Source organism: Protopterus annectens, chromosome 14.part0, assembly GCF_019279795.1.
Source record: "Protopterus annectens isolate FY-2018-M chromosome 14.part0, PAN1.0, whole genome shotgun sequence".
In the NCBI taxonomy this organism is placed as follows: domain Eukaryota; kingdom Metazoa; phylum Chordata; order Ceratodontiformes; family Protopteridae; genus Protopterus; species Protopterus annectens.
Genome location: NC_056748.1, coordinates 726,544,599 through 726,565,587, shown reverse-complemented (window position 1 = coordinate 726,565,587; position 20,989 = coordinate 726,544,599). Strand labels below are relative to the sequence as shown.

The 20,989-nt window shown below is 39.1% G+C and overlaps 1 protein-coding gene across 1 annotated transcript in view; it reads right to left on the bottom strand.

The window, feature by feature from the left end:
* Positions 1-6,701: 6,701 nt before the first annotated feature.
* The window catches only part of REEP3 (receptor accessory protein 3), a gene marked incomplete in the record, with an annotated part of 1,378,370 nt that continues 1,364,082 nt past the window's right edge, over positions 6,702-20,989 (bottom strand). Inside the window, 1 exon segment of the mRNA XM_044056467.1 lies at positions 6,702-12,577. Within this exon segment, the coding sequence (XP_043912402.1) occupies positions 12,518-12,577 (60 nt within the window).

Sequence of the window (20,989 nt, the reverse complement as noted above, 5' to 3'; positions counted from 1 at the left end):
AGGGTATGTTCAGATGTGGTAATTGTAAAGTTTGTCCAAAAGTGAAGAATTTGTCAGGTTGTCGTATCAATGGGGTAAAATACAAGGCTACTGACAAGTTTGATTGTAAATCTTGTGGGGTTGTATATATAGTGGGTTGTGGTTGTACCCCCCCGAAGTATTATACAGGTCAAACTAAACGCCAGCTAAAAATCCATATATTGGAACACATGGGGGATATTAGAAAGTGTAGAATGGAGAGTCCAGTTTCTGAGCATTTTAATAGTGTTCATGATGGTGTTTTGGACTCCCTATTTTTTTGTGCGTTAGCTAGGCCTGATGTGTATAATGCTAGTAATTTTTTAGAGAAATTATTGAATTTAGAAAGTAGATTCATTTTAATGTTTACAACCTTAAAACCCATAGGGTTGAATTTGGAAATAAACATTACTATTTAAATGTTGATATTTATTAAATTTTGAAGTTAGCAAATTCTATATGGTAAATTACTAGTACTTAGACTATACTTGTATTTAGGACTGTTTTGTGGTGTATGAATGTTTTTTCTGATGCAATTTTCTGATGCTTCTCTTTGATGCTTCATTCTGATGCTTGTTTCTCTTTAAACTTTAAATACAAGACTTTTTGTGAGATTGAATTGCTAGTAATGTATTGTTTAATTGTATAATGAGCAATTTGGTTTTTATTATAAAAAGATGTAAGAAACTAGAATGGTTATTCCTTTGAAGGCTATTTGTAGCCGAGGTACCAGAATAAACTGTTCCAGCTGCTCAGCTCCTGTGTTTGGTGGTTTTCTTCGTCTGTGTATTTTTGTCAGAACTACAAAACTATGGAATGATATCCCATTTAATGTTCAACAATCTAACAGCTCGGAAACGTAAGAAAAATTTAGATACATGGGCTGGTAGAAAGGCCTAGATACCATATTTGGAGAAATCAGCATTTCTTGACAGCTGATTGGCCTAAAATGCTGTCGTTGAACCTATGTTAGTTTTGATTATTTGCAAGGGCAATGCATTGACTCATAACAGGGTCTGGGTAGAAGAAAAAAAAGTTTACAGATGTAATTAAGAGATTGGGTACAAGAATAAAAGATTACAGCTGTCATTAATATATTTTAAGCAGAAGTACTTACACACTAATACAACAATTTATACCTTTGAGATTTGGATACAATAAAGTTCATAACACATACAGTCATAGTACATCAGTTAGTTAAATTGTTGTCTTGATATCGTGTGTCTCTGTGCTACTGACACGTGTTATTGCAGGTATCTTATAAAGCATCTATACCCATTGTCTGGGAAGCAGAAGGCCTAGATGATTTCTTTTCTGATACTAAGCCATGCACCTATTAATCTTCAAATTGACCAGTATTCAGTAGAATATTTTTGTAACAACTTTACTGACCTGAACACCACATCTTTGTGATACAACCTCCCAGAAAAAACTCTGGATGCAGTGAAATACTTGGGAGGGCATGGAACTCCAAGAAAGTGCCAATTTGCAGAGCAGGAGAGCTTATGTCTAGGCAGCCACTGACTAGGTTTGTCTCAGTGGTATATCAGGAAAAGGTAACTGTCACAAATACTTCACTATGTACTATTTTCAACTAGTAAACCCAGAGATTAACTACTGAACTCAGCACAAAATTCACAATGGTCAGTAATGTGATCTTCCCTTAAACAGTAGGTATGAAAATCTTCAGGGGATATCCATTTCCCACAACAGCTCATGGAGGTAAACTTTGTGAGCACATAAAAATCTGTGATCTATACAATTACAAATAATACGATGACAGAAAATTCAGGTGTGAAAATTATATTAAGTTTGTTCTAACAAGACAAACTGAGCAAAGTAAGAGAGACAGGCTGAACATACACTGTTGCTTTTTATAATCCATCATTCTTTCCAATGGCTATGGCTGTAAACTATACTTCCTCTAACCAAGGATGATTTCAGACACTTAAAAATATCTAGCCAGTAAGTGATCTCTGCCAGTTTGCTGTTCACATTAAGATTTCTATTCCTGCAGACAGTAACGATCCTTATAATGGAGTCTGGTCTGCCCTTTGGTACCCCGGCCCTTTGGTACCCCATACATGTAAAGTCTGTCTACTATGTGTCAGGATTCTGGGTGGCTTGATATGCACAACACTGAAGAGAGGGAACAAGGCAATATTGTTGAGCTGTCCTTCTTTAAGAGACGAAATGCTCTTTCGTTTACAGAAGAAAATTATTTTAATTTCCATCCAAATGCTACAACTTCTAAACAGTTATCTGACAATCCACCACCATAAAGCTCAAAATAATTTTCACTTGCTGTTCCATGCCCAAGTTTTATCCTTTGAGGAAAGTACAATTGTGTAAGTAAACTTGACATGATGGTAAATGTTCAAAGGAGCACTGCTGCAGTAGCCTTAGCCATACGCCTTACATCCTGCCATTGATATAACAACCAGCCAGCTTCCAAAGCTTCAAGGCACTTTCCACACCCCCCAACTGTCAAATAGCTCAAGCTGAGCTGATTAAAAGACAAGTTTGGGTGCAAAGCCCTTCAGAGCTTTCCTGGTAGCAAAGCATGGAAGGGAAGCTGAGCCCTGAAAGTACAAAGATAAGAAAAAAAATGTCCTCACCTTGGCATAAACAATACACCAAAAAACAAATGGAACAGGGGAAAGGAGCAGCTACTACAGCAGTGATCATTCAAACATCTACTGTCATGTATACATTTTACTTACACAACTGTACTAGGTTCATCGTATTGATCACTACTGCAGTAACCATAGCTATATGGGTAGATCACCTTTAACTACATTTGGGAGGTGGAAGGAAAATAGTTCAGAAGCCCTTTCAGATTGGTCCAAGCAAAGCCTAATCTGGACCTGGAGAAGGTTTCAAGTTTAAAGTATTTTACAAAATTATGTTCAGATGACCAGGTAGCAGCTTCTGGAATCCAGTTCTTTCCAAAAAGCCATAGCTGAAGATAAGGCTCTGGTAGAATGGGCCTTGATCCTGCCTGGAATATTTTTGTTAAGGTGAGTATAACAAATAGCCTTAGACAACCATTTGGAAATAGTCAGGTTTTAACACAGGTTCTCCTTTCTTAGCTTCACAAGAAATAAGCAATTGATCCAAAGGTCTGAAAGACCAGAGTTGTCTATGGACATCCAAGGTATGGAGTATCCTCTCTCACTCATTTTTAGGTTCAGGAAAAAAACAGGGATATGGATAGTTTGACAAAGTAAACTTCGATAACATTTTAGGCAAAACACACGGATTAGTTCTCAAAGAAACCACATCCTCATAGAAAATAGGGTTGACTCACCATAAGAACTTGCAACTCAGACATCTTTCATGCAGAGGTCTCACTAATCAGTAAAATTGTTTTCCATGTTAAGAATCTCAAAAGTCAGCCAGATTACCTGGTTCAGATGGAGCAAATGTTAATTCTGTGTCAGAAAGGCTACCCGTTTTCATGGAGGCCTCTAAAGCAAAATCCCTTTCAAGAACATTTTGACATGAGACTGCATTGAAAGAAGATAATCTATGGCCAAAAATTGTGAAACTGTGGATAAATGAACCTTGACAAAGGAATAAAGGCCACTAGAAAGTAACTCACACAAATACTGTAGGACCAGAGAACAACTAGCCCTGAATGAGTGCTGGTTAAGTCCTTGGCAAAACTAGAAAATCCTTTCCATTTGCCAATATACAATTTTCTAGTAGCAGACTTTGTCTCCATTAGTACCTGCTACATGTCCTCAGTATACAGGTGCCTAAAAGCAGTAAAGACCCTATTTATCCAGGCAGTCAAATGAAGATGATTGATGTTGGGTGCATCAAACATCCCTGTTCTTGTACGATTAGATACAGTCTGTCAGGAAGCTTGTTACAATTGCCCCAGGCCATTTCCAGAAGAAGGGATAACTATATTTGCCCAGGCAAAGAGGGAGTCACCAAAATGATTTTGGGGGATTCCTTTGGAATCTTTAGAAGTACCTTGGATATTAGTGGAAAGAGTGGAAAAGCATACAGGATGTTTCTCTCCGAAGAAAAGAAAAGAAAAGACATATGCCTTCTAGGACTTCCTGCATGCAGTCCTGGAACAGAATTCTTGACAGTTGATTGTTGAGAAGCAGCAGAGGTCTACTTGAGGAACTCACAATGGATGGATCAAATCTTGGAAGACCCTGATCTAGTTTTCATTCGTAGGAATCTGCTCAGCTTGTCTGCCAGTTTCACTCTGACAGAATAGGATGCCTGCAGAGTGAGACCGTGCTGTGAAGCTACATCCCATGGCTAGTCTGCAAAGGGTATATGACTTGATTTCGTCCTTGCTTGCTGATGTACAACATAACTATGGTATTGTCTGTAACCACTTGAGGAGGTCTCCGGACCAAAGATGGTTCAGAGAGTTGAGTGCCTTGATCAAGTATCCCCTTTATATTTATCTGCTTGCATCTGTCCTCGGTTACCAACACTCTCTACACCTTTATCCCTCCTAAATCTGCTCCCTAAGCAAGGTCTGAAGCATCTGTGGTGACTGACTACTTTGTATCTGGGTTAAAGAAGGAAAGATCAACAGAGTCATACACACACTGCAAACAATGAGTAGTTGTGCAACTGAAGAAACTAAGTTACTTAAAGCAGATTTTCCTCACATGAGAAACTGCAAGTAAAATATTCCTCATACTTTCAAAATTTACAATAAAAGTTAACATATAAGCCTGACAATTCAAAATGCTGAAAATCAATATTGCAGAAGTATACACTATTCCCCATACCTATCAAAAATGTTCACATTCTTATCAGAAAGTAGGACTGGAATTAACTAATTGCTTGGCAACAGTGGGATCAACTACAGCTACTGGCTCAGGTTTCAGAACAGTGTACAAAAAAATTAAAAAAACTGAGGAACATTACATATAATGTATCTGCCTTTTCATGGGCGGCTGGCTATCAGAAAAACTGCAGATAGTAAATAACACATCCTCTAAAGCAGACAGAACAGGAGGAGTGGATGTAGGTTCTGGAAAATACTTTTGTAACAACTCAATATTTTCTGAGGGACTGAGAAACCTCAGTGTTCTCCCACTGAAAACATTGGCATATTCTAGCAGTAGTCTCAAATAAAGTGAAACCCCCCTCAAGGAGAATCAGGAACTGACCTTTCTTATGAGTCTGAATCAGAAATCTGAGAAAAAAATGCTGCATCTTCCTGTTCAGACTCAGAACCTTGAATCTCCAAGAAAAGAGAAATCTCTCCTTTGTTTACCAGAAACTATTTTACAAGAAGGATCAACAGCCCAAATTAAACCTGAAGCAAGACCCAATAAACTATGCTTATCCAATGAATTTTGAGAAATAGATACAATCTTGGTTTTCTGTTTCTTTGACAGGAAAAATGGGTCCAACTGTTTCTAATGGCAGCAACAGCTTTTACAGGGATGCACCAGAATTCTGACAAAGCAGAGAAAACTTCCCTGTTCTCTCTTCCAGGACTAACAAAGGAGTGGCATCTCCCTTGCCCACTGACAGGACCTCAACAGCAACAGAGGCACTTGGCTAACTCCTGGGTCCACAGTGGCCGTAGGTGCTACACCAGGGGATCCAGGGTAAAATACGAGTGGTCTGAGTTACAACAAATGACCACAACAGAGTCAACCACCTGCACCTGAGATAAACTGCTAGCTTGCTGTGGTAGCAAAGGGTGTTTGCTTAATTTTTTTAAATTTTTGTGTCTGGAAGAAGAATAGACTGTGGAACTCGTTTGTTTCAAGATCAAGCCAAAAATGGTGCCCCTTTCCTGGGGAAGACAAGCAGCTATTGTCGGTAAACACTACCAGTACACAAAACTTACTTTTTTTTTTAGAAAAAACAGCATAAAATGCTTTAACACAATATGCCAGCACCACAATACTAACATAAAAGCAATTTCTCCACAGAATGTTTTCAGTTACATTACACTACTTTTAATCTGAGGAAGAAAGAAAGTGCTTTGTTTAAAAGTACATTCCAGTTTCGAGACAGTGCATTAAAACAACACTCCTAGCTTTAAAATATCCTTTCTGAAGAGTAAAGTAATAAATCAACAACATTAAGAGAATGGAAGTTTTTTTCCGAAAAAAAGAAACTTACCTGCCCAGCAAAGGAAAGCACAAGCTGATTTGTTGATCCTCAAAAGCCTCAGAGGAGCGTACTCTTCAGCAATAAAGCTCTAAAGGGCGTTGCACTCAAAACTTGTCTTTTGGTCAGCTCAGCTTGAACTGCCTCTCAGTTTGGGCATGTGGAAGGCACCTAAAGCTTTGGAAGCTGACCAGTGGTTATATCCATGGCAGGATATAGCCCATATTGCTAAGGTTATTGCAGCAGTGATCAATATGATGAACATATAGTAGCTACTGCTTTGGAAAAATACTGCATCCTGAAGATGGTACTAATTGTACATACATACAAATAAAATACTGCAAACAGCAGTTTGTGACTCCTGTCTTAAATCACAATAATGAACAATGAGTAAAAACAGCAATAAATACTGACAGCAGTCTAACAAGCAGTTTCTACAGCATCTTTGCATACTGTAACAGTAACCCATTACCACTTACAAATTACATGCACAGACACCATTAATGTAACATTTTAAGAAAAATCTTCACTTGCATAATTAATATCAACAACAAAGATTTCTGACAGCAAACTTTACTACTGAATAGTAATTTATTCAGAGACTGCAGCTGTAATATTTACATACATTTACAACACTTTCTTTTACTTAGCATTATTCATTTAGAAAATGAAAATAAAATTGCTTTAAACGTACAAAGAAATTCAAAGAATAGTGCTGTACTAAACAGAATGACTGGGAGACCTGGCTTATAATTTCATGCACTGTACATGGGGCTTATTTGCCACTAGGCAGCTATAATTGAAAAATGAAGTAACAGGGACTCAAGACAGTCTGATCATGTTAGGTGCAGAAATTCAAGAAAGAGGACAAAAAATGACAAACTGGGCCACAGGACAATGCCTGTGTGCTCCTGTAAAATGTTAAGAACTTTACAGTTAGGCTGCTGACTGGACCACTTCAGTTTAATAATGTCATCCTTGTGCTGTAAATTCTGCAGTGGCATCCAATTGCTGTGAAGTCATTAAAAATTATGTACAGTAACCAGTACCCTGGTTTCTGCTACTTTAAAAGAACTGCCCATGCCTTACTATTCCATCTGCCAACTCTGCTCAGCTGGCATGGGACTGCTACTGAGTGATCTCTAGGATGGTGTTAAGGATTATATACATAGCCTGTGGATTTCACTACCACTCCAGATATAGGCCTGCAGTATTAAGGCAAAGTTGGGGAGGTCTATGAATGCCCACCTTTTTCAATGGTTTTTGACAAGTGCAAACACTTACTCCTGAAGGCCTAATTAAACCATCTAATCTATGTTATTTGTCACTGATTTTGTTACTGGATACCATTCAATTTCAGTTTCTACATAAAGGCACTTATAACCATTCACTTCTCTCTCTATCCAATTCTTGGTTGAGAGATAACCAGAGCTTAGCCCAACACTCAGCTGGAACACAGCAAGCAAACTATAATGGACTACCATGAAGCACCTATGAATACTCATAAAACACAGAAAAGATGGGCTGGCTTCAAACAAAAGGCATCCCAGCTAAGAACCAAACTGGAGAACAAAGCATAGACATGCAGCAATACTAATTTACTTGCCAACAAAGAAATTCCAGAGCTAAATAGATCAGAACGTAAAAGGCAATAATCAGTGTTGATAAGATCAGAAGATCATTAGTAAAAGCTGTAATCCTGGAATTTCCTTATTTTACAAGCAATTCTGTAAACTAAAAAAAAAAGTCAATGCATCGTTGATAAATGAAAGTGATGAAATTTTAACATTCATCAGTACAGCTAAACAGCACAGAAACATTACGACAGAGTTTTTTTTTTAGTTAACAGAGGACTTGCAGAAAGTACACAAAGCAGCTAAGGCAAGAAAGGTAAAGATTTGTTTAGACATAATTTTTCCTCAGTGTTCTTCAATGTGCCCAACATTAGCTTACCCTTCCAAAAATACAGACCTTTAACTGATGTAATGCAGTACAGATGAACACTGCAGAAATGGATGCAAACAAGATTTGGGCTATAAAAGGCAGGAGAAGCAAAAAGGGACACACTGTTTGGACATGACCTCAAGGCATGAATAAGTAGAATTTTTTGCCAAAACCTGACATTACTGTACCTGGTAAGTTCTTCCAAGGTAATAAAATGTATAAAAAAACAAAAAGGGGAGCATGACAGAGGCACAAAAAAGTCTTAGGTTAAATGAATGTAATCTGGAGTAAATTGGTGGCCAAGAAATCACAGAAGTGGCAAGTGTAAATGAGGGCAGCAAACTGAACAAACAGAAATAAACTGCTGTTGCCATTACTTCTTTCACTCTCTTCAAGATCACTGAGGTGACTGCAAAAGCCAGTGTATGACTGGGGCAGCCTGTGTATTGACAGCATTACCTACTAGTAATGCGATCCAGAAAGCTGAAGTGTGGGAAGATTAGCTGTATGATATTCAGCATCTTCACTTGCATGGGATTTAAATTATTTCCAGTGATTTTACAATACTAGGTTGCAGAGAGAAACTGGATCATAGCACTGGTGTTTACCAGTAACTTATACATGCCTTTCTTCCTTTAATTACTGTATGGTCCTATGAATAAATAAAACACATTTTCAATGATAATTTTTGCACATTCTCTACTTGTACACAAGTACATAGACACACTGGGATTAATGTCTCAGCTCTGTGAGTGAACAGTACCACTAAGAGTAAATACAAAACAGACTCTGAAGCTTATTGCTACTGTACAGAATATAATAGAACAGGTGAATATGTACAAAGAAGCTTCAGCAGTTTTTTTCCCATAGTTAAGCAGATTTTCATACTTGGCTGAAAGACTGAAACTGAGAAATCCAAATTAAAGCTGTTTGGATAATGTTGGCGTAAAAGTAAATGCAGAAGCAATTATATGAATATCATACTTTGTAATAAAAACCCCTTTGACCTGTTACCCTGGCGGATATATTGTAAATTAACTTAAGTTGTTTAGAGATTTTGGAGTGACATGCATGCAAATGACAGAATGTCTTGGGGTACAGCTGTACATTTCTCCTAAATGGTGTACAACTTCAAATGTTGTTTCATTAAGCTTGTTTTTGAAGTTTACAATTTTTTTTGTGGGGGGGGGGGGGGTTGGAGTTTATAAGAAGCTTGAAAACAGTATCACACAACATGGCTTTGCTCATCTTTGCAGAGTTAATTGGAGACAGATGATAATAATTTACCAGCCTTTCAGAAGACGAATTCATCAGCATAGAAAAGAGAAGCATTTAAATTTATAAACAGTTAATGAAGTTATAATGATAAAATGATGCGGACCCTAAGCAGAGTCCTGTGGAATCTGCAAAATGAAGTTGGTAAGGGTAGACTATTTATAGAAATCCTAAGCTTTATGAGGAAGACAGAGAAAAAGTGAAAACTGTCCTGACTGCATTCTACCTACGTAGTTGTTTAATGTTACTGGATATAACACACAACTTAAGGCTTTCTTCAGGTCTGCAAATAAAGTAACAATACCCATGCTTTTAATGAACACAACACATTTTTAGTATATATAACGTAGGATACATATTGTGTCCAGGTCTGGAGAGAAGACTGTGCCTCAAGTACTTTTTTTTTTTTTTTTGAACGTTTTTGTCCCTATGTTCCTAAGCATCAAGCCTGTTTCTAACTGAACTTGGCCCATTTGTTCTCCAGCATTTGTGAATCCTAGATGTCAAGTGAGATCATCCCCAGGCAGTCACATAGGCTGCTTTTGGCCATGCCAACATCCTAGAAATGACAGCATGTTTAAGGCCTTAATTCCTCCTCCAGTGGCCGACATGAAGACTTGCTATGCCTTCCAGCTGGCATGTGCGTTTTCGCTCAAACCCCATAAAAGCTACCACACAATTTGGTAGAGCTACTCATGTCTCTGCTCACAGTGCTTCATATGCCCCTAACACCCCCCCCCCCCCCCACTAGGCACAGCACTACAGCTGGGCAGATTCCCACCATCCCCCCAGGATGGGAGATTCAAGGGTGTTTACCCATTTCCATCCTCTCTCTGTCTTGCTTGAGCCATTAATCAATCTTGGGTTGCCTGGATTGTAGTCAGGACTTCATCCCTTTGTGCCATGGAACTGGACTTGCAGTATATAGGGACAGTGACAATAGACAGAAAGGGTCCTAAGAAGTCCATAAAGGTAATCACTGGGATAAAAATACTTGCAAAAAATTAGAAGCACTAAGCCTACACTGTACCTACACTTACGGGAAACTTGGAAGGATAGAGGACATGATGCCATTACACAGAACAGTGGTACAGGACTGTCAAGGAATAGAACTGAAATATATAGAGGAGGTAAGAGAGAGGAAGCATCAGATGCAGGTGGAAGGTACACTAATCTCTTTTTGCACAGTGGTGAACTGATGAAAGAAGATGCCACAATGAAGAGTTGTAAGTCAGTCCCACAGATGCATTCTTGAGGGCCAAGGACATCAAAAAACAGAAAAAAATATGGTGAGGTCCTGAGAAAGGAAGCAAAACAGCCAAATGCTACAGACATCAAGGTATGATGGGCAGATACACACCACACCATTTAGCTACTTGGAAACAGAGTATTATTCAATGAACTTTGTTTCAACAAAATGATTTGAGGTATACGTGCATAAGCATTCAGTTTGTTATTACATAAAAACAGACCAATAAGAACATGTATAGTAGGCTTCAGTGCATCAAAGGAGAAATGAAAACCTCTAACTTGATAAAATTAAAATATAGAACATGTTCCTTAGTCAGAAATTTCACCCCATTGTAAGCAAATGGAAAAAAACAAAAAAACAAACGTCAGCCAACAAAAATGAGCAGTATTGTAAGTAACTGGTGTAGGAGCTTATTCTTTAAGATAAAGATTATTATTAAGTACCACGTTTATGAAAATACTCAAAACATTTGTGACTCTTTTGCCAAAGTGAGTTTCATAAACCGTAACAATTTTTAAATCTGGATTAGAAAAAAAAACAGCTGATACAATCAAAATGAACAAAAAATGGATGTTAAAACATCCTTCTAAACTGCCTTTCTGCCTCTGTACTTTGAAGCCTTACAGGATGCTTTCCATGCAGGCTCTTTGGAACCAGATTTCTAACCCCCTGCCACAAAAAAGTTTTGGACAGCATGGGCATCTATGCTTCACAGACTTCTTTGGAATCCTATTTCACTGTCAGTTTAAAATACATTTCAAAGATTCAGTGTAAATGAGTTACAGATAGGACACTGCCAGCAATAACACATCAAGGAAAAATTCACCTCAACAAATGTAAAAAATGAAAACCATATGCTAAATCCAAATTTACAAACTTTTCAAAAATTCACTCTTACAATCTTCAAATAATTACACCAAAATATGTAAACAGGTTGAAACTCTTACAAAACCTGATAGGATCTACGGACTCTGATCAAAAAATGCTTGCTGAAAAATATTTTTCACCAGTGCTGTGCCGTTTTTGAGAATACATTGTCTACACTTGTATTACTTTAACTAGGACATTCATATCTTTGAGCTGTCAGTATTCATATGGGTGGAGAGAACACCTCTCACCAATGACCATGCTGGAAAAAGTCACTTTCAAGAAAGACTTATGCACTAATACCAATTCCCATACTAATATGTTTCAATAAACCACAGTTAGATACAACTTCCAAAAGGAACTCAAAATATATTTCAATCAACATTACCACATCAGAAACCCATCATTTTTAAAAAAGAAACAACTGGATACTGGCTGTTCAATGTAAATAAAAAAATCCTTACATCCCTTCACTCTTTTACACATACACTGGTGAAATGAATATTGTTCTGCATATCTTTCATGAAGGTTAGACATTTTAACACTTTTAAGCAACAAAACTTGTAGTTTAAAAATTAAATTTTAAAAGACAACGGATATCTGAAAGCATTTCATGTTTCATATCACAATAATGGATGATACAAAGGCTGAGAAAAACTTTGATTATCTTGGGTAAAGAATGAATAAAAGGACAGGAACAAACATATATGAGTGTGTAAGACAATGCAGTTCTATAAAATACTTATCAAAGGAGGCAGTTTTGCAAAAATTCACAAAGAGAAAAAAACACTCTCCAATGAACTCCAAATAAATTATGTACATCAAATAAGCCATCAAAAATTTAAACTGCATAAAAGCTTTTCAAAGGTTTCAAAGTGCCACCTGTAAAAAAATGTTCTGAGGCTGACAGTTTGTTGATGCATACAGCATGTCATATTTTATGACAAATCCCTTCCATCCAGTTTATAAATTAACATATCCCCAGCTAATGCACAAAAAAGGCTTAGTTTCAGAGGCATGGTCTTCCATAGGCTTGGAATACAGCATGGTTTACATATAGTACAGTGGCGATCTTTTCTTTGTTTTCAGCTTTAGGGAGCCGTATCTTACCTGCAAAAGAAATAAAATGAAAACACTAGTAATAGAAATCTTTGCAACACTGGGAGTCTTAACTGAGTAAACATTTCAAAGTTCTACTATTCTGCAGCAAGTAAATCTACCAGTATAGGACATCCAGCCTACTTTCCAGATCATAAAACTATCGTATTACCAATGGATAATATTTAAAAATGGAACAAAATGTTACTGCTCCCCCTCCACTGTAAACAGACAATGGAACCTCACAGACTATACACATACTTCAGTATTTCTCCAAGATTCCATTTCAAGGAAGTCTCAAACAAGTCTGAAAAATGTTGTTTATTTAAAACGTTGAGCTGGCTCAGGACAATGTGCCAGAACTTACTCAAAAATTAAGACAGGTTTTCATTTTTTTTTCCAAAATATTTTAATTCATTATATAACACAGTAACTTAACAGTATAGTAACAACAACAAAAAAATAAACTACATACAATGTCCATAACAATTAAAAATGCAATGTACATAGAACACTTAATATTTCTCTAACAGACTAGATCATTTTGTCCAAGCAATTAAATGATTGTTGTTGGTCCTTGCTTTTAAAGTAGCAAACTCAATCTTACAAATGTATTTCACAAGATGAATAAACTCAACATTAAAGACAGTAGAAGATTGGGATTTCCAATTTTAGTAACACTTTTTTCCTTGCTATAGAGAGGATAGACCATAGTAAAAGTGTTTGTTTTTTAGGAATGACTTCAGGAACAATGAAAAGGATAAGGGAGTCAGAAATTATACAGCTGCCATTCCATAGAACTTTACAAAGATATTTAAAGTCTAAAAAAATGGGTAAATTATTTTGCAATTAACAACCATATATATCCAGTCAGCATCAGGGTGTCCACATCTCCAGCATTTCATTCATCTTTCTTGTACATTATAGCTAGTCTACCTGGGATGAAAAAAGTACAGTTTTGTACCTACCATAAATGTAGATGTTCGAAGATCTACATTGCTGCAGTCCTTACATATGGGTAGTCCGCTGTCCTCGGTCGGCCCGAATACCAAAGTATAAGGCTGACGTCGGTCAAGGCGCTTAGAATTGACATCAGAACGTCAGGGTACAAAAGCGCATGACCGACGTCATATCCTCAGTCTTTTCTTGCCCCAGATGTCAGAAGGCCCTAAAAAGAAAGTCCCAAACCAAAAGACAGCAAAAAACCAACCAACCACCCCTGCACTACTCCTATTTACAATATTTACAATATTTACAGTATTCACAACCCAAACCACACAACCGCCTCTAACTATAGAGGGGAAGGAGGGAGGGTAAATTGGACTGCAGCAATGTAGATCTTCGAACATCTACATTTATGGTAGGTACAAAACTGTACTATGTTCTTCATCTCACATTGCTGCAGTCCTTACATATGGGTAGAATCCCAAAGCAGAGGTAAGGGAGGATGGTAAAACTATAAAGCATTAGGAGCTGCCAAAATGCCCTGTAAAATTGCAGTGGCAAAACCAGCCCTAGATTTAGAGTAAAGTGGAAGGTGGTAATGCTTAGAAAAAGTATGCACTGAACTCCAAGTAGCTGCCTCCAAAATATCTTTAGTTGCCACCCCCCTTAAAAAAGCTGTAGAAGTGGCAGTAGCCCTAGTGGAATGAGGCCTAATCCCAGCTGGAATCTCCTTACCATGATGGGAATAACAGAAAGCAATACAAAACCCAATCCACTTAGAAATAGTTTGTTTTGAAACAGGCTTGCCCTGAGAACTCAAAGCAAATGAAACAAATAACTGCTGAGACTTCCTGAACCCTTTAGTTCTGCTCAAATAATATCGCAACTGCCTGTGTATATCCAAAGTGTGCAAAATCTTTTCCCTTTATTTTGGGGGTTTGCATAAAAAGTAGGCAAATGAATAGTCTGGTTTAAAGCCACACTAGAAACCACTTTAGGCATAAAGGAAGGATTAGTACGCAAAGATACCCTATCCTTATGGAAAATTAAGAAAGGCTCAACCGCCATAAGGGCCTGTAATTCAGAAACCCTTCTCGCAGAGGTAATGGCCAACAAAAAAGCAGTCTTCCATGATAAATATTTCAACTCGGCAGTAGCTGCAGGCTCAAAAGGTTGTAGAGTGAGTTTCTCCAACACAAAATTGAGATCCCAAGCAGGAGTAGGAGCTCTACGTGGGGGTCTTATATTCTTTGATCCCTCTAAGGAATTGCTTAAACAAAGGATGAGAAAACAATGGTGGGTCACAGTCATAGTGAGCAGAAATTGCTGCAGCATGAACCTTAATAGAGGAGAAGGACAAACCTTTGTCCAGTAACTCAGTAAGATATTGAAGAGCCACACTTAAATTAGGCTTAGAAACATCAAATTCCTTTGCTGTACTCCAAAATAAAAACCTCCTCCATTTATCTGCGTACACTTTCCTTGTACTAGGCCTTCTGGCCTCCAAAATAACATTCAAAACTTGCTGTGGAAGCTGAGACCCTCCAGGGTTTAAAACAGAATATGCCAGGCTGTTAGATGTAGAGAGTGAAGTTTGACATTGAGTAAATGACTGTTCTCCTGAGACAGCAGGTGTGGAATCGAAGGCAAAGGCCATGGAGGCTCCCGTACCAGACTTCTCAGTAATGGGTACCAGTGCTGTCGAGGCCAATCTGGAGCTATTAAACTCATCTTTGGCTTGTCCTGTCTGACCTTCAGGAGTACCTTTGGGAGGAGAGGCAGAGGTGGAAAGGCATACACATGAAGATTGCTCCAACTGAATGAGAGAGCATCCACTTTCCAAGCTGTGGGATGAAACCCCTTTGTGCAAAACTTTGGCAGCTGGTAGTTTAGTGGAGAAGCGAACAGATCTATGGCTGGAGTTCCCCATAACACTGTCAATTTCTGAAATACATGAGGATCCAATTTCCACTCGTGGGGATCCATAATTTGTCTGCTCAACACATTTGCTAAGGAGTTCTGTGCTCCTGGCAGAAACCTTGCCTGAAGATTTAGCTGTAAACTGAGAGCAGTCTCCCACAAAATCATTGCTTGTCTGCATAGAGGATAAGAATCGTTCCCCTTGCTTGTTGATGTACCACATGACAGTTGTGTTGTCTGTTAGAACCAACACCTGCCCTGGAAGAAGTAAATCCTTGAAAGCCATTAATGCAAATTGGACTGCTAACATCTCCTTCATGTTGATATGTAGATGTTGAAGTCTGGCAGGCCACTTGTCTTGTACCCACTTTCCATTTAGATGAGCTCCCCAAGCTTTGTCTGAGGCATCTGTCGTTAGAATCTGACTCGCCTCTGGCCGGGTCACAGAGAGTCCCTTGTTTAGGTGACATTCCTGAGCCCACCACAAAAATTCCTTTTGAATGCAAGGTATTATCTGAATGACAGTGTCCATATGCTGGCAGTGCTGTGTCCATACATTTTGAGATACCATTGTAGCTTCCTCATATGCAGTTTGGCATTGGGAAGTACCAGAATACAAGATGCCATGAACCCCAAGGCTTGAAGGACTGTCCTTGCAGTCAGCCTGGACTGATGAGACAATTGATGGAAGTAAAGAGAAAGATTCTTTTGTTTGTCCGGGGTCAAAAGGCCATCTGGGATGCTGTATTCAGTCTCACACCCAGAAAGCACATGTCTTGAGAGGGTACTAGACTGGACTTTATTTCGCTCACAGAATACCCCAGGCATCTTAGCACTGCTATCACATACTGTAAATGATGAAGAAGTTCGTCCTTTCCTTGGGCCAGAATCAGGCAATCGTCCAAATAAGGATAGATCTGTATTCCTCTTAGCCTGAAGAAAGCTATCACTGGAGCCAGAACCTTCGTGAACACTCTGGGCGCAGTAGATAAGCCAAAGGGCAATGCAGAGAACTGATAATGAGAAGTCCCAGTCCGAAAACGCAGATACTTTCTGCAACTGAGCCTGATAGGAACATGAAGGTAAGCCTCCTTGAGATCCAGAGTCACCGTCCAGTGATCTTTGCCCAGCAGAGGTAAAAGCTGTTGTAACATCAACATTTTGAACTTGGGAATGTCCAGATATGTGTTGAGGATAGATAAATCCAAGATTGGTCTCCACGTGTTCCCTTTCTTTGGTACTAGGAACAGGCGAGAATAAAATCCTAGGCCCACTTCTGGCAGAGGGACCGGTTGTATGGCCTTTATTTGAAGTAGCAGAGAAATTTGTTTGTGAGCCTCTAGTCTTTGCTGAGGAGGAACGTCCGGCATGCCTTTGAAAGGAGGCAAGGTATGGAAATAAAACTTGTAACCTCGGTGTATGATATCCAATACCCATTTGTCTTGGGTAATCAAATTCCAATTTTCCTTGAAGAGTGCCAACCTTCCCCCCAAAGGAGCTGCCAGGCAAGGAAGATCTGGCAGCTGAAAAGGCAGGTCATTGGGCCTGTTTACGAAAGGACTGGCCCCTGCCCTCACCCGAAGATTGTGCAGGAGAACTCCCTGTTCTAGGTCTGAAAGAACTCTGAGCTCTGCCCCTACCACGTCTAGATCTACCTCTAGACTGAGAATCATAAGAAGGATACGTTCACCCCTTAGCAGGCCAATTCCTACTAAACTTTGGAGGCTGTACTTGCAAAAAATCTTTAACAGCCTGCATGGACTTAGCCTTGTCTTCCATTTTCTTCAAGACTGACTCCACAGGTGAACCAAACAACACATCAGACTGTAAAGGAGCATCCAAAATCCTTGTCTTAACATGGTCAGATAAATTCTGATCCCTCAGCCATGCGTGCCTGCGAAGAACTGAACCAGTGGCAGCCACTCTAGACGAGGCCTGTACAGCATCAAAACCACATTGTAAAGAATGCTTACCCACCTGCTCCGAAACATGCACCAAATCTTGTAATTCTTTACACTCAATGCCTTCCGCCAGAGCATCCACCTTAGACTTCAATTGAGAAAGAAGATAGTTTTGATATTTCAACATATGAAACTGGCAATTCAATGCCCTCATAGCTAGGGTAGAAGATGTATAGACTTTCTTTCCCCATCTATCCAAAGCTCTGGCCTCTTTATCTGGAGGAACCGGATTTTTTACAACAGATGCCTTGACACCCTTAGGTCCCTGACTAACAGTTTCTGGGTCCGCCCTAGGACTCTTATAAAGATATTTATGAGCCTCAGGCACCCTGTAATACCTATCCGGTTTAACAGGAGCAGGAGGCAGAGAATCAGGATTAAGTGAAGCCTCTGCAAACACATCTTCCACAACATCCAGAACAGGAGGTATAGCCAAGGGCCTATGCTGGGGTAAAAGCAAAAATTCCCTAAGCCTTTTCCTGGAATCAGAGAAGTCCTGACCTTCCCACTTAAAATGTTCCCTCATGGAATGAAGAGTCTCTGAAAAAGAAAAATCCTCTGGAGGAGAAGGAGTCGAATCATCTGCATCAGAATCAGAATAAGGAGAGTACTCCTGCAAGTCTTCACCTGAAGACTCAGAAACATCAGAAGCCTGCTCAAAACTCCCCAACTCTGGCTCCACCCTAGGCCTCTTATCAGGAGGGGGCAAAGAACCTCTAATCAGAGTAATCAAATCTTCTGCCATTTTAAGCATGTGCTTCTTGGGCACAGATCCTGCTGCACTAGGAGAGACCCCAACAGAAGCTAAACCCGGCCTGCCTCTGGGAGAAGCCTTGGAAACAGAAGGAGAGGGCCTAACCACCCTAGGAAGGGAGGGGAGTACAGTGACTTGTGAAGCCCCTTCAGCCTGACCTGCCTCCTGAGAGGCCACATCCTGCAATATTAAAGTCTCCCCCTGGGACTCCAGAGAAGCCTCCGTCGGAACCACCGGTTCCACTGACGCCTCTAAAGAACCGACGTCCGGAACGGACGACTCTTCTTGCCTGGGTTTAACCGCTTTGTCTTTGCGCTTCTTCGAAGAAGCGGGCGCCGGAGAATCCGACGGCATATTATAGTTGCACCGCTTCCCAAAGACCAGCCTAGCACAATCTAACCTTCGCTTAATAGTGCGCTTATTGAATCTAGCACAAAAGCGACACCCAACAACGTCGTGCTCAGGCCCCAAACAAGGAATACACAAAGAATGATAATCCCTATGCGGTATCTGTTTCCCACAAGAAATACAGTTATTCACTTTTTCTGACATCCGGTAAAACACTGAGGCAAGAAAAAACCAAAATATTCCCCAACGGGGTACTTAGCCAACTTTGATTCGGTCTGAAACTCCGAACTCGAAAAATTTCAGAACGCCGAATGGCACTTGCAACGCTGCTTCTGCATCGGACCATGCGGCAAAAAAGACTGAGGATATGACGTCGGTCATGCGCTTTTGTACCCTGACGTTCTGATGTCAGTTCTAAGCGCCTTGACCGACGTCAGCCTTATACTTTGGTATTCGGGCCAACCGAGGACAGCGGACTACCCATATGTAAGGACTGCAGCAATGTGAGATGAAGAACATCGTCTATGTAAAAAATTTCCATGTGTATACACACCAAAACAGGGAAGATGTGGATTCATTCACCAACTGTAAACAAAGTTTTTTATTTTTTTCAGAGAATACTTATTAACTTCACTTGAATAATCCCAAAAAGAAACATCTGTTTTGCTAAAATAATTTCTAAGAATTTTACAGATACGCAAGAAGTGTTCTTGGGTGAGCTATTAACTGTTGAAATAAAATCCAATATTTTTAAGTTACTCTTATTGTACGCCTCTAATGAGGGTATGAGCTTAGTATGTATAAAATCCTTACAAATTTGGATGTCCAGACAATTGCAATTTTGCAAACTATATCTGCAGATCAATCAGTCTGCAAAATGTATTTTATTAGCTGAGAGAAATTGATTCCAATATCATAGGTCACCCTTCTTAAATTCTAACATTTTCTGAGTATCAAAAGATATCAAACATTCATTTGAGTAGGCACTAGGAAACAGTCATTAATAAATTCTTAATTAATTGATTAGAAAACAAGCTTTTTAAACATCAGCAATATTTGGTTTGTAAAAGGTGTTAAGTTTTTGACCTTTCACTTTGAATGTATATTTTTAAAATTCATATAAAAATAAATGTTTGTATTTGAGTATATGGTTCAAGCAATGTCCTATTCCTATTAACAAGTAAGGTTTCATGTATTGATTTCCAATATGATGTACAAGAAGTATTATTCCAAAGCAACACTGTTAATGTGAAGTTTAAATCACTATCTGGAAACCCTATACCTCCTTCATCCCAGCTTGTGGTGAGCCAGAGAACAGAAATTCTTGTTTTTTTTTTTTTTTGGGGGGGGGGGATACAAAAGAAGTTGAGTAATAAGTTATTAATTTTTGGTTTAATTTTGATAGGTGGGGGAATTATTAGAGCTTTGCCAATGAATAAGACTTGGGTAACAGTATCATTTTGATTAAAGTTAGTCTGTCTTCAAATGTGAAGAGTCTGTTCCAACTGTCAATTAGACTTGCAATTGGGTTTATAAGTTGTTGGTAATTACATGAGTGATTTTTTTATAATTAAATTCAATAATGATACCTAGATATTTAATATGCATGCCTTCCCAGTTTATGTATTTTTTTCCATAGTAAGATTTTTATTCACTAGAAGTGCCTGAGTTTTGTTGTGATTTAATGTTTGCAAAGAAGTCTAGATTATGTAACAGGTGATCTACTGAATTTTCAATATCATTAGAAGTTATTAGTAGCTCATCAGCAAACAGTTGTATTTTGGGGGGATAATTTATCTGACACTTTATATCCTTTAACACTGCCATTATAGGTTCATAGGTTCATACTAGGCTATCTGCCCTAGGGCATTTATAAGCCTAGCCAGAATGTGTTTGGCTTTCGCCACCCATTTTAAATTTATTTTGCTATGCCCTTTTTCGAGGTTAGTATACTGTGCCTCTAACAGTGACACAGAAGTGATACTCAGGGTAAACCTACGATCTCCCATCCACTCATCAAGATTCCTCTTGAAGAGAGTCAATGAGGGACTCTGCCTAACCTGGATTGGGATTTTATTCCAGAGTGAAGGGAGCCTCTGGGTTATGAATCTGTCCCTCCAGCATGTCCTATTTATTTCAGTGCTGAGGTTCAAGTCTCTCGAGCGCGTAGCTCGATGGGATTTGGATTTTCTGAGGTGCAGCATGTCCATTAATTCTGGGTTGGACATGGCTTTATACGTCAGGCACGGATCGCCTCTGAACAGGCGGTATGCCACTGAGTAGAGCTGGAGTTTCTTTAACCGTGCAGCATATGGCATCTGTTTGAGCCCTTTGATCCTCTTGGTGAGGTACTTATGGGGTCTTTCCAGTTGCTGCAGGTGTCTGGTAAGGTATATCCCAAAAGGGGCATTGTACTCAATTATGGGCCTGATGAGGGATGAGTAAAGAGGCACGATGACCTCCCCTGATCTAGATGTGAATCCCTTCATGATTAGG